The sequence below is a fragment of the Pipistrellus hanaki genome (assembly GCF_964339955.1).
Source record: "Pipistrellus hanaki genome assembly, chromosome: 6".
Classification (NCBI taxonomy): domain Eukaryota; kingdom Metazoa; phylum Chordata; class Mammalia; order Chiroptera; family Vespertilionidae; genus Pipistrellus; species Pipistrellus hanaki.
Window position 1 is genome coordinate 14,384,006 of NC_140508.1, and position 13,945 is coordinate 14,397,950.

The 13,945-nt window shown below is 50.2% G+C and overlaps 1 protein-coding gene across 4 annotated transcripts in view; it reads left to right on the top strand.

The window, feature by feature from the left end:
• Nucleotides 1–7,978: 7,978 nt before the first annotated feature.
• Nucleotides 7,979–13,945, top strand: part of KCNB1 (potassium voltage-gated channel subfamily B member 1) — a 118,401-nt gene continuing 112,434 nt past the window's right edge. For all 4 annotated transcript variants that reach the window (XR_014795268.1, XR_014795269.1, XR_014795270.1 and 1 more), the window contains exons 1-2: nt 7,979–8,320; nt 9,551–10,292. Coding sequence is in view for 1 of the 4 variants with exons in the window: in XM_084887089.1 (XP_084743215.1) it covers nt 9,726–10,292 (567 nt within the window). In the remaining 3 variants the exon portion in view is untranslated. The remainder of the gene's footprint in view (nt 8,321–9,550; nt 10,293–13,945) is intronic.

Sequence of the window (13,945 nt, forward strand, 5' to 3'; positions counted from 1 at the left end):
GGATAATAAGTGTCATTACTATTTAGACTCTAATTAGAGGCCACATATCATGGTGGTTTGCCTGGGCTCTGCCTGGTTTGAATTGCTGCTGAGTCACTTAATAGCAAGGTGATTTGGAGCATCTCTTTGTGCCCCAGCCTTTCCACCTGTAAGATAGGGATAATGGGTAATAATAACATCTCCCTCATAAGATTTTGTGAGCTTTAAATGATTAATATTGCCATTCACAACCAATGGATGAGATGGAAAATGAATATCCTAAGCTAGCTTCATAATAGAGTTTCCCAGAGGAAAGAGAATCTGACCCAGATCATGGAGAGGCAGAAAAAGTGACACTGGATTTGGGTGTTAAAAGGTGAATAGAAGCCGAAACCGGTTTGGCTCAGTGGTAGAGCGTCGGTCTGCGGACAGAAGGGTCCCGGGTTTGATTCCGGTCAAAGGCATGTGCATTGGTTGCGGGCACATCCCTGGTGGGGGGTGTGCAAGAGGCAGCTGGTTGATGTTTCTCTCTCATCGACGTTTCTAGTTCTCTATCCCTCTCTCCTCCTCTCTGTAAAAAATCAATAAAATATATATTTTTTTAAAAAGGTGAATAGAAATTTCCTGTGTGGGAAAAATTATTGTTGGGTCAGGGAAGGATTCTAAGCAGTGGAAACAGCATGAGCAAAGAAGCTGTATCAGTTATCTGTAGCTGTGTAACAAACAACCCCAAGATGTAGGGGCTTAAATGAAACTATTTGATAATTTCTCATGGTTTTGTGGGTTGTCAGGGACTTAGCCGGATGGTTCTTCTGGTCTCACTTGGGTTAGCTCTCAGGTAGCTGCAGTCAGATGTCAGGGAGGCTGACCTCAAAGATGGCGCCTTGGCAGTGGTGACTAACAGGCTGTGCTCAGCTGGGACATTGAGATGGCTGAGTCGCTTTCTCTGTCTGTCTGTGTCATTTCAGGGCCTCTCACTCTCCATGTGGCCTCCCCACATGGTCTCTCTTGCAGCACAGCAGGAGTCAGACTAGTACCTTTAAAGGTTCATCCTGGTTGCCTGGGGGAAGTTGGGTTAGAAGAAGGATAAAACTGGGGGAGGGAGGTCAGAGAGGAAACAGATGAGATCAGGAAGAGATGGACAAGGGCGATGGAGAGAGGGAAAGAGATACATTGGTCCCCAAAGACTGAAGAGCTGGATTTTAATGGAATATCATCCTAGGAGAATCAGTTAATTAGCTCTTGATCTCTGTGGCTTTGTTTTCCTTCTTTTGCTGACTCGCTCATTTTTCATCGCATCTTGGAGTACCTAGGCTCCTCTGTGAGGAAGACATATTAGTTTACCTCTAATTGTTCTGCTGGAAGCCTGTGCCTCATTGCATGCTCACCTGCATTTCATCATTGTTTGGCCACTAACCCTGGAAGTTAATATATTTGGCAAAGTCCAGGCCACAAAAGAGCTCAACAAACTAGATGCAGGTTTATCTCTTTCCCTCTGTGGGGACCCTCTGTTGGCACCCCATTTCCTCCTAGGACGAGAGCCCAAGAGACCATTTCTGGGCTTAGCACAGAATATTACATGTAGTAAAAATTCTAAAAATGTTAGGTGATCGATGGGTGGAGGTGGTCAAGTAAGTGGATAGATACAAGGGTGGGTGGAAGGGTAGGTAGATGGGTTGATAAATAGGTGGGTAGGTGAGTGAGTGGTGGATATATGCACGAATATTTGGGACGAATGAATGATGGGCAGAGGGATGAATGAGTAGGTAGACAGATGCATTTGTATATGTGGATGGATGGGTCTGTAAGTGGGTAGGAGATTAGGTATATGGATGGGTGGGTGGGTGGGTGAAGAGGGGGTAAATGGGTAGATAGATGGGTGGGTGAAAAGATAAATGATGTATGGATGGATAGATGGATGGAGAAATAGTAGGTGGGTAAATGAATGGGTAAAAAAATGGATAGTGGTTAGAATATGTTAATAAATAAAAAGAAAGAGAAGTGAGTTGGTGAGTACATGAATCAATGGGTGAATAGGTAAATAAATGGGTGGGTGTGTAGTTGGACAGTTTGGTGGCTGAGTATATGGATGGATGAATGGATGATTGGGTTTATAGGTAGGTAATGAGCAAAAGAGGGAAAGAATGGATAAATATTAAGGTTGACCAGAAAACCAGGCTCACTTATTTACCAGAAACTTGGGCCAGGAAGCCCAGGGTTTGATAAAGACAATCAGGCTAGCATATAACAGGCATTAGAATCAAACATCTGACCACTCAAGTATCATCCAACAGTTAATAGGTCTTCCTTATATTAAAATATTCAGCCCAAGGATAAGAACACTAGTAAGAATTTTAAGTGACATCAGAAACATGCAAAGCATTTAGTAGTGTCCGATATATACTTACTGCTCAATCAATGTGAGCTGCAATTACTGTTTGTTAATATTGCTCCTACTGTTAACGTGTACTTACTGATATTAGACATGGTGCTAAGCACTTCATATACGTTATCTCATTCATCCCTCCTGCAACCCAAGAGGTAGATTCAATCATTAACACCATTTCTCTCTTTTGTCACTACTAACATTCTTTTCTTTTCTTTTTTAATTTTTTTTTTAAGATATGTTTTGAATTCTTTTTTTTTTTAATATATTTTATTGATTTTGTACAGAGAGGAAGGGAGAGAGACAGAGAGCTAGAAACATCGATGAGAGAGAGTCATCGATCAGCTGCCTCTTGCACACCCCCTACCAGGGATATGCCCGCAACCAAGGTACATGCCCTTGACCAGAATCGAACCCGGGTCCCTTCAGTCCCCAAGCAGACGCTCTATCCATTGAGCCAAACCGGTCCCGGCTGTCACTACTAGCATTCTGGTTAGCAGTGACAAAAGAGAGATGGGCAAAAAGACTGGAGTCCAAACTGATGGAAAAATCCCTGGGGCTGCTGGGACTTTGGGCAAGGCCACAGCAAAGAGCAGTTGTCCTGAATGACCTCACTCAGAGATGTCAGTGATTTCCCTTGAGCCTTTGGGTACCCCCATAACCACCCCACAAAGCAATTACTTCCCCCCAGGGATCCACGGAGGAGAAGGAAGTGGGGATTAATTAGTGTTGCTCAGTGCCAAGAAACCTGAGTAGGACATTCAGTGCGATTATAAATAAGTGATGGCTAGAGTTATGGAGTCCAAGAAAAATACTGATTTCAAATGGACATCCTTTGCCAGCACAAATTAGGGGGGGATTCGCTTGTATTTACATGATGAATGGTGCCAAGTTGCCTTCTCTCAGCCTCAGAGAAAAGTCTCAACACTTTTCAGCAGGAAGCCCGAGGGGCCTGAGCAGAAGATGGTTTGTGACCTGGTGCTGGTAGCGGACTGCCCACTCGGTGGTAGACCACTGCGATGCTGTTCCCCTGGGTGAGCTTTTTAGTTTTCTCATCTGTAAAATGAAATGGTTGTACTTGAACTCTTATTGCAGGACCTCTTCTCTATAGAACCTTCTGAGTTACTTTATTATTTTCTTTTTCCCTGTTTCCTGTAAGTTGGGGTGTGTGTGTGTGTGTGTGTGTGTGTGTGTGTGCGCGCGCGCGCGCCTTCTTTCTTATAATTACATTATAAGGAGATGGTATGCTTCTGGTTAGTAGAGAGAAAATTGTATTAGTTGTGCTCTTTGGGACATAAATGACAAAATCATAGCCCAATTGGCTTAGGTAAAAGAGGTTTTTATTAGCTCACATGCCTGGAAAATGGAGGAGGGATTGCCTTCAGGTAAGTCTGGATCCAAAAGCTCAAGTGACATTGTCTCAATCTCTGGGCTTTACTTTCCCCCATGTTGGCTGTATTTCTAGGTAGTCTCTCCAATTATGATGACAGAAAATTCTAAAAAATGAATACTGGTTGCTAATAAATAATTTATAATCTTGTTGTTGTTAATCCAACCTAAGGATATTTTTCCAATGACTTTTAGAGAGAATGGAAGGCAGGGGGAGAGACATAAACATTGATGTGAGAGAGACACATCGATTGGTTGCCTCTCACACACACCCCATCGGGGCCGGGATCGAGACTGCTACTGAGGTACATGCCCTTGACTGGAATCAAATCCAGGACCCTTCAGTTCGCAGGCCAACACTCTATCCAAGGAGCCAAACTGGCTAGGGCTAACTTATAGTATTCATTTAGAAAATAAAAACTCTAAATTAGACACTGTGCAGAGTTTGAGGAACCAGAGAGAGGCAAGACAATCTCTGGACTTCTTTGGTTCCTGTATGTAAGGAGCACAGACTTAAATGTCTACCAAGACAGAAGTAACATAAATGAGAAAAGTGCCCTGAGTGAGAAACATTAGGAAGAGGTAGACTGCAGGGAACTGGACCTCACATCCTGCCTGTAGGGGGCAGCTGTGGCTCAAGGGCAGTCACCACTCTGTAAGCAGTCATACTTTCCATGTTACACAGGAATGCGGTCCCAGTGTTAATTAGTTCCTCCAATTTTTTAAGAGAAGCCAGAAATCCAGATTTTTATGTAAACTCCTCTGATAGTTAAATCTTGGCTCAAAATTTTAAAAAATATGTCATGATGGCCAAACAACAGAAGTCCGAAAATAATCAGCTCTTGACCTCTGCTATCTGGCATGCAGGATTGCCCAGAGGACTGGAACACTGCTTATACACTAGCCATTTCCTCTTTCCTCCCTCCATCCCTCCTTCCTTTTTTTTCTTTCTTTTTCTTTTAAAGATATACACAAATATCAGTTTAGCTGACTTGAGGCTGTGAACCATCTCAGGGGTCTCCTCATTAAGGACTTAGAGGTAGGGTGAGGAAAATAAGAGAGTTTTTTGTCAATTTTACTTCTATATAACTTGTCACTACCCCAATCAATAAGATCAGATATTCCTGAGGTCAGAGGTATGTGTCATGTAAGAGGACTTACTTATTCATTCAACAAATATTTATTGAGCAGTTACTCCATACTGAGCATTATGTCAAACACTATAAGAACAGTGTGGCAGACACTGTTGGTTGCCTACTCAACTTCACCTCTTTCTGATTAAACAAACTTCAGTTTTGTAAGAGCAGTAATGAATGTAGCAGGATGAATCCTGTTCCTTTGGTCAGCGATTGGTCGAGGAGTGGCCATGTGACCCATGGTAGGAAATTTGGCAGGGGATGGAGAGATTATGAAAAAAAAAAAGAGAAGCATGACAGGAGAATTAATTTTGGCCACCTTGGCCATCTTGTTCTTTTTGCCTTTGAATACAATTTTACAGAGATTGATGCAAGGAGTGGTGGCAGCCATGTTGTGACTGAGACAATAAGCCGGGGATACAATATATTGTAGAAGACAGAGCAAAAGATGGAAGAAATTTGGGTCCTTCATAACATAGTTGAGCAGCTAAATCAACTCTTATACCACTCTTCTCCGAAATTCCTGAGAAATAACTAAATATCTTTATTCTTTAAGGCCCAATTAGTTAAGTACTCTGTTACTTGAGATGAGCAAGACAGACCAGCTCCTGCCCTTGGGTAACCTATAATTTATCAGTTAAAAGCTAGCAATGAGTAAATGCTTTCTATAAATTCCTCATAATAACCCTATAAGGCAGGCACTCTCTTTATTCCCATCCCCATTTTACAGAGAGAAAAACTGAGGCCCAGGAAGATTAGATTACTTGCCCAAGGTCATTCTGCTTGTAAGTAATGACATCTGAATGCTTGCTTTCTGAGTCACTAGGTCTTGAGTAAGTCTGCTCTGAATCCTTGGTAAGTAAATGAACGAACAAGTTGTAGCAATAGAGCTGTTTGCTGGAAAATGAAAGAGCCGTTCCCATTGTTTGCACTTCCAGGTGCATCCAGATGTTCTTTATCAGAATCTGGAGCCTGACTTTGCAGGAATCAGGCCACCCAGTGGGAAGAATCTGAATGACATTGAATACTTAGCCCTAGCCTATTCTGAGGAATCTCCCCTGTCAGGGCCTTGTGGCTGTGAAATTGCCATCCTCACCACCATCACCCCAGTCCAAGCCCTATTACCTCTAGCCTGGGCAGTTGCAGAAACCTCATGATAGGTCTTCCTGCTACCAGCTTTTGTCCCCCAACACTCCACAGTGCCCACAGCAGCTAGAAGAATCACTTCAAGACAGAAATTAGCAGATGGGACTTTTCTGCTTAAAACATTATTCTGGCTTCCCATTGTGCTTTCTAAGCTCAAACTCATTCCTTAACCTTATTTATAAAATCCTAGTGCAGCGCTACATGGTTTGGTCCTGTCCGCCCCTCTAACACCCCTTCCCAAGCTCCTTTCTACCTTCGAGCTTTTGCCCTTTCTGGCTCCCTTGTGTATGTCCCCTTCCTAGGAACTTCACACAGTTGTCTTCTCCCTGCCCTTAGGTTCTCAGCTGAGACGTATCACCTCCTCTAGGAAGCCTCCCCTGCCCGATTACCCTATCTAACGGTGCTGACACTGTCTCAGGCATGTTCCGTCACTTCCTCTTGCTCACTTTCTTCATGGCATTTATCATGAGCTGAATGATCGGTTTATTTATCCCATTATTTATTAACTGTATTCCCCACCAGAATGTAAGTCCACGTGTCATAGGAACTGCCGTTTTTATGTTCACTGTATCTCCAGTGTCTAGAGTAGTGCTTGGCACAGACTAGGTGTTCACTAATTATTGGTTGAAAGAATAGCATTTCCAGAGCAGGACATACCTTTGCCTTCTATTAAATGAAACCAGGGTTTCTCAACCTTGGCTCTATTGACATTTAGGACAGGAGAATTCTTTATTGTGGAGGTCTGGGCTATCTATGTATTGGAGGGAATCTAGCCACACCCCCAGCCTCTGCCCACAAGGATGATGGAACCTTGGACAAGGGCCATGATAATGGAGGTGATGAGCTGTGAACAGATTACAAATATGTAACAATATTATGTTCAACTCTATAGAAACAAACCCCTTTAAATTTAGAAATGAAAAGGGACAAAGGGAAAGGACCTTTCCCTGGGGGCCGAGGGCTGATTCACAGCTTTTCTCCTCCAGAGCAAGGGGCTCGCTACTGAATCTCAGGGCCTATTTGCTTATCAGGCAGTAACTATGTATTTGACAGAATAAATGGGTAAATGGTGGGGGAGGAGGAGAACTATGCCATCCATAGGGAAGCCTTCTCACCTCTCTAGGTAAATCCTTGGTTCTATGTTCACCTCTGGGGATTACTTGCTGGATTCTGTCTCCCCCATTGGACTGGGAGCTCAAGGGGAAGGCGTTTCTTTTACTGAGTCCGCCACAGGACCTGGCACACAGGGAGCTCTCAATAACTAGCTGTCCAATATAACATGAGTGAATAAATGAGTGAATGAATGACTAGGCTATATAAACTAGCTCACATCTCACTCTTGCCCTCACCTTGGTTTTTCTTAGCAGTTATCACCAACTGCCACGTTGCATATTCGTTGATGTATTCCTTGTCCACATTCCCCCACTAGAATCCATTCTAGAATTAGGTTTTAGAATAGAAACTAGAATCTATCTAGAATAGAAACTCATGAAAACGAGGGCTATTTAAAATTGCAGCTCCCCCTTCCCTACCTCTTTCCTTTGCCTTATTATTCCCTCAAACGCTTATAGTCCTCTGAAACGTTCTTTGCCTTATTTTGGGTCTGTCTCCAGCCAGCTCCGCGAGAGCCAAGCTTCTGTGTTGGGTTCACAGCTGTATCTCAGACGCTTACCCTAGTGTCTTGCACACCGCGGGCACTCCGTTCACGCTGTTGACAGGACTAAGGAAGGCGGGATGGCCCGGAGACAGCGGAGACAGCCCGAGTGGAAAGGTTAGGACTGCCAGGCTCCTCCTCGCCCAAACCCCCAGCCGGCCCACAGCCTCCCCAGCAGGCTGTCTCGGGCACGCAGGAGTTAAACGGCGTTCGCGCTTGCTGCCCGCAGGTGGCGCCGTCCCGCCTCGGTGCGGAACTCCGGGCGCTCCGAAGTGCGGGACAGAATCGCGGCGAGCGCGGAGCCGAAGCTCAGCCCGGACTTGTTGATCTCGCCCAGGCAGCCGCCGCCGCCGCCGCGAGAGCAGCAGCAGCAGCAGGAGGAGGAGGTGGCGGTGCAGGAGACGCCGCCCGAACGCTGTCCTGCCGCCCGCGTCCGCGGCGCCCTCCCGCGCCCCCAGCCTCGGAGAGCGCGCTCGGCTTCGCAGCGCCCGCAGCCCCGGCGCGTCCCCAGCCCGGCCGGCGTGAGCTGGGCCCAGCCCGGCCCCGGGTCCGCCGCTGCCTGCGGGCCCGGGCGCCCGGGCGGCCGGGGCGATGCTGGGTCCCTGGCCCCTGGTGGCGGCCTCCCTGGGGGTGAGTGTTGGGGCGGCCAGCAACGAGAGCGCGAGGGGACACCGGGGGACTCGCCTACCGCGCGGCTCGGCCTGTTGGTCTACCTAGGCTGCGCGGCTCCAGGCTGGGGGTGGGGGGGTGGGGCGGACCAGGGCCGGGGCCTGGAGAGACGCTAGATCTCATTCCGGGGCGAGAGGAGAGGGCGTGAGCCTCGCTGCTGGGGGCTCAGAGGAGCCCCCGAAATCACCAGTGCGCGACAGGAGGAGGCACGTTTTTTAAAAGGCCAGAAAATCCAGCTCTTTTCCCCGCCTCCCACTTCCCCCACCCCTTCCCTTCTAAGCCCCGGGGAAAGCACAGAACCCGGAGTTATAAAAAGCCATCGCAGGAGAGGATCGAGGAGGAGGAGGAGGAGGAGGAGGAGGAGCAGGAGGAGGAAGAGCAGGAGGGGGAGGAGGAGAGAAGGAGAAGGAGGCGGGGAAGGAGCCAGGGGAAGACGGAGCAGGTGGCTCCTCAGGACTCCGCGCGCCCCTCCTGCTGTGGGTTAGGGGGCACAGAGGGAGGGAGGAGTGGGAACCCGCGCAGAGCTTGGCTTTGCGGTCTCTTCTCGTCGCCCGAGCGACCTCAAGAGATGCCCCTGTGACTTGGAGAGAGGGGTCGCTCCAGGGTGCCCTTGTGACCATCCTGTCTGTTACGACTTCCGACAAGTGGGCACCTGAACCCCCACAGAATTCCCCCAAATCTTTTAAGGTTTAGAAAAAGCAAACCCACTGCCATCTCCCTTAGCCCTCCGATCTTAATGATCTCGGAACAAGGCAAGGAAAAGGTGAGGTCTTTAAAAAAAAAAAAAAAGTTTTTCATGCAGCTCCCCTCTCTCCCTATTTTGGGGCCAGATTCCGGACTCGACTGGGATACCCAAAGAAAAGCGAGTTTCAGCACCCGAGGGGGCGGACAGCTCCCGGGCCGCCGGGTTGGGCCTGAGCTGCAGGAACCCGGGTGTGGCCTCCCGGGTCCCCGGGGTTCCTCTTGGGGGCCCTCTCCCAGCTTCGAAGGGCGGCCCCTCCCTCCCTCCATCCATGGGGGTGGGGCGGGCTTCAGCACCCGCGGGAGGGACAGCGCCCGGCCTGTCTCCCCTCCCTGAGCCGCTTAAGCACCCAGAAGGTCGAGGCCAGCCGTGAACCGGCTGGAAAGCTGGGGAGGGGCCCGCGCCCCGTTAACCTCTTCGCTGACCTTCGTCCGCTTTCTGCCTCGCAGCCGTCGTCGTCGGGATGGAGGTGAGAAGACGGCCGTGACGCGCGCCTGCGCAGCCTCCTGCACCCCCAGCAGCCCGCCATCGTGCTCCCTGCCCCCCTCCCCCGCAGCGGCCTGCCTCGCGGTCCAGTGACAGCGGCCTGGGGGGGCAGGGGGGGCGGGGGCGGCCGGACCAGCGATGCCGGCGGGCATGACGAAGCATGGCTCCCGCTCCACCAGCTCGCTGCCGCCCGAGCCCATGGAGATCGTGCGCAGCAAGGCGTGCTCGCGGCGAGTCCGCCTCAACGTGGGGGGCCTGGCGCACGAGGTGCTCTGGCGCACCCTGGACCGCCTGCCCCGCACGCGGCTGGGCAAGCTCCGCGACTGCAACACGCACGACTCGCTGCTCGAGGTGTGTGACGACTACAGCCTGGACGACAACGAGTACTTCTTCGACCGCCACCCGGGCGCCTTCACCTCCATCCTCAACTTCTACCGCACGGGGCGGCTGCACATGATGGAGGAGATGTGCGCGCTCAGCTTCAGCCAGGAGCTGGACTACTGGGGCATCGACGAGATCTACCTGGAGTCCTGCTGCCAGGCTCGCTACCACCAGAAGAAGGAGCAGATGAACGAGGAGCTCAAGCGGGAGGCCGAGACCTTGCGAGAGCGGGAGGGCGAGGAGTTCGACAACACGTGCTGTGCGGAGAAGAGGAAGAAGCTCTGGGACCTGCTGGAGAAGCCCAATTCCTCTGTGGCTGCCAAGGTAAGCGCGGGGTCTGGTCGCCGCTGGGCTGGGGGGTTCTGCTTGTGTCCCCAGATTGGTGACCAGGGCGGGGGCAGTCTAAAGGAGGAGGGGCTGTAGCCAAGCCCTTGGAAGTGAGAATAGCCTCTTCAGACTGTTCCTGTGTGGTACTGGTCACCCCATCTTCATTGTTGTTAATCCTCACTGGAGGATATTTTTTTCCCCATTGATTTTTAGAGAGAGTGAAAGGAGCAAGAAGAGAGAGAGAGAGAGAGAGAGAGAGAGAGAGAGAGAGAGAGAGAGAGGTGAACAAGACACCGATTGGTTGCTTACAGCACAGGCTTCTTCCCAGGCTGGAATCAAACCTTTGGTTCCCTTCCGTTGGAGGGCTGAGGCTCTATCCTCCAAGCCACATGGGGGGCCAGGGCACTCCGTCCTTTAATTATTCAATACTTTATATCCTGACCTTGTTGGTGAAAAGGATTTAGAGAGATTTCTAAAACCCACAGCAAGAGGGTGGACACTGCCGGTGAGAAAGAGAGCACAGAGAAGCAGTGAAGCCCTGCCGGGTTGGAGTAGACTTAGTTCGGTCCATTCTGCAGAAGTCCCAGTCTCAGGCTGGAGGGGGTGTCCCCCTGCAATTTGAATACTTAGCCCTATATCGACAACACCACATTGCCCTCAAGGAGGGAATGAAGGCAGCTTACAGACTTGCTTGGAGGGCATTGAGATACCGTCAGGCAGTCTTCGCATAAGTAAGAAAAATGAGGCAAAGGGACTCTGAGGGGTGGGTGTGAGCAGGCGTGACGCACGTCGTTGGCTGTGGATGCTTGTGGGCGAAGGGTCACACCACTGGCTTGTTCTTTATTTATGCGGTGAGTTTATCCCATGAATGGTTTGATGCAGCTTGTAAAGATGCTTCGGCTGCTGGAAGAGAATGTGAATTTCAAAATAGAAGAGGAAAAAATGAGGCAGTGTGAAAAACAAAGCCGAAGGAGGAGGCAGGGGTGAATCTGATGACACCTGGTGGGCCGGGCAGTCCTGTGTGCTGCCAGGGGGCAGGGGCTGGGAGAGGCTTTGGGTGGGGGCCAGGCCAGGACGGGAGCAGCGCCTCTGTGTCAGGCTGGGAGTCAGAGCTGTCTTGGAGAGATAGGGCCTCTCTTCCTGTGGCCAGTGTGCTGGGCGTCAGAACACATGTCAACACAGGATGTTCAGTGCTACACAGAAGTTCATGTGGAGCCCAGGGGGAGCCCAGAAAACAGAGGCGTTGGTGCCAAGATCCAAGAAGACCAAGTTGGAAAAGACTTGTGTTGAGCATAGTTTGCCATCTGAGACCTGAGAGCAGGGCCAAAAGGGAGGTGTGGGGGGATAGGACAAAGTATTCATGCAAAAAAGGGAGGAAGTCTACAGACCAGCCATAATGTAATAGGTAGGGCTACCTTCAGCCAGCCTGGCCTCTCATTACGGACCCCCCCTGGCTCAGTTAGTGCCCCAGGAAGGCTCCCCTGCAGGGCCCAGTCTGAAGGGAACCCTGGGGGGTACCTGCCCCAGATCTGACTACCCAAGGAGAGACCTCTGAGAGGGGATGCAGGAGGACGTGGCTGGGAAGGGCAGTGGAGGGAAACGTGTAGGTTTTCCCTCTACCCTGCCAACCCTAAAGAGGACAGAGATTCCTAGGCCTGCTTTCCTCTTCTGAGGACGAAGGCTGCCTCTGGACCTAATCCTGCCCCAGGTTTCGTGTCCAAAAAGCCTCCATCTTAAGACAGTCGCTCACCCTTAACCGGCTTAGGATCAGCAGACTTATTTTGCTATTTCCAGGCCTGACACGGGTTTCTGCCCTCCACATCCTGTTTAGGCATAGACAGGACTCTTCCTCCTCCCTGTGTCCCTAAGACATGAGAGTAAGAGGCGGGGGAGGGGAGGGTCACCCTCACAGAGGAGAAGCAGGCAAAGGCAGTGTTTAGGTTGGCGTCTGACAGCACGACAGGGAAGCTCAGGCTTGCAGAAGACACTGTTTGGGAATGAACAGCATCGTCTCCCCGTTGGGTTAAGCTGCTCACGGGGACAGCTTTGTGACCTCTCTGTGACCCCAGGCTCAGCTGCCGCACATGCCTGGCAGATGGATGGCCAGAACTGAAAGGGGAAGGCAGGCAAGCTCATTGGCTCTCAGGGTAGAAATCCTGCCTGCCATTGATCAAACACCTACCGTGTCAGAAGTGTAACAGCACCATTAGTTCTTATACCTTTCTCAAAGGGAGGCTCAGAGGGGTTAAGTAACTTGTCTAACATCACACAGAAGTAGTCAGAAATTCAAACCCAAGTGTGATTGTAAAGACCCTGTTCTTTCCATAATGAACAAGTGCCGTAGCCTCCTCCCCAGTCTGCCTGCTTCCACATTTGCCCTTGCAATCCACTGCCCACACAGCAGCTAGAGTGAGCTATACAAAGTGCAAATGGGATCACATTATTTATCTGCTCAAAATCCTCCAGAGATTTCCCATCACATTCAGAATAGAATCCAAACCTTCGCCGTGACATACCAGACCCTACTGAATCCAGGCCCATGACCTCTCTGAGTTTATTTCCTTCTATTCTCTGTTAGTTCACTTGCTCAGGCCCTACTGTACTCCTTGCTGTCCCATAAACCGGTCAGGCTTTATCCTACCTCAGGACCTTTGCACTTGCTGTTCCTGCTGCCTAGATTGCTCTTTCTCAGATCGTCCCATGGCCAGCCACTTCTCCTCTTGCCTCATTTAAGCAGATGCCTCCTCAGAGAGGCCTTTTCCGAGCCCTGTTGTAAACAGCCTCCTTCCCCTTAGTCGCTGTCAGATCATTCAGCGTCTTTCCTGCACAGGCTCTAAGCACCATCTGAAATGATACCTGCTTCCTTTTGTTTCTCCGTTTCTCCCACACAAGAGCGTAAACGCCATGAGTTGTGTTTACTGCTCTGTTCCCAGCACCCATCATGGTGCCTGGCACAAAGGAACTCGTGACTAAATGCAGAATAAATGAATGAATCAAGCAGTCAGTCAGTCAGTCAGTCACTGTGTCTCAGGGTTTGGGGATCTGTCATTCCTCCCTCACTGCCCACCTGCAACCCGGTTCCCTGTGCTCCCCTCACTCCCATTCATCCCCCCAATTTGGATGCCTTGCTTGTCAGACAGCAAGGCCTGTGGGAACTTCTCAGAAGCCGCAGAAGGAGAAGGTAAAACGGAGGAGCATTCCTGGGCGGTCCTCCTTCTTTACCCTCTGAGATTCAGAAGCGGCCCTATCCCAGTGTTTCAGAGCAAGAACAAGACCAGGCCCACTCCGGCACCCTCCCCAGTTTCTGGCCGCTGGCAAGTTCTTCGCTCTCCAAGCCCCAGCCTCCCACCTGTAAAATGGAGACAAAAGGCCCACCGTACAGGGTCATCATGGAAGTCGTGTTTGCCACACTTTCTCACAGGACCCAGCACCAGGAGGCGGGTCCTCCATGGCTGAGTGGGCTGAGCTGCGGCAAACCCTTTCCTCCCGATAGCAGGACTGGGAGGCTGAGCTGGCACCGTTAATAATTGATGGGATGTTCTGGCAACGCGGAGACAAACCAAAGCACAGGCCTCAGCCTTCGCTGTCAGGGGAATGAAAATCAAAATCCATTAAGCACAAGGCAGGGTGATTGATTCTCGTTTAGAAGT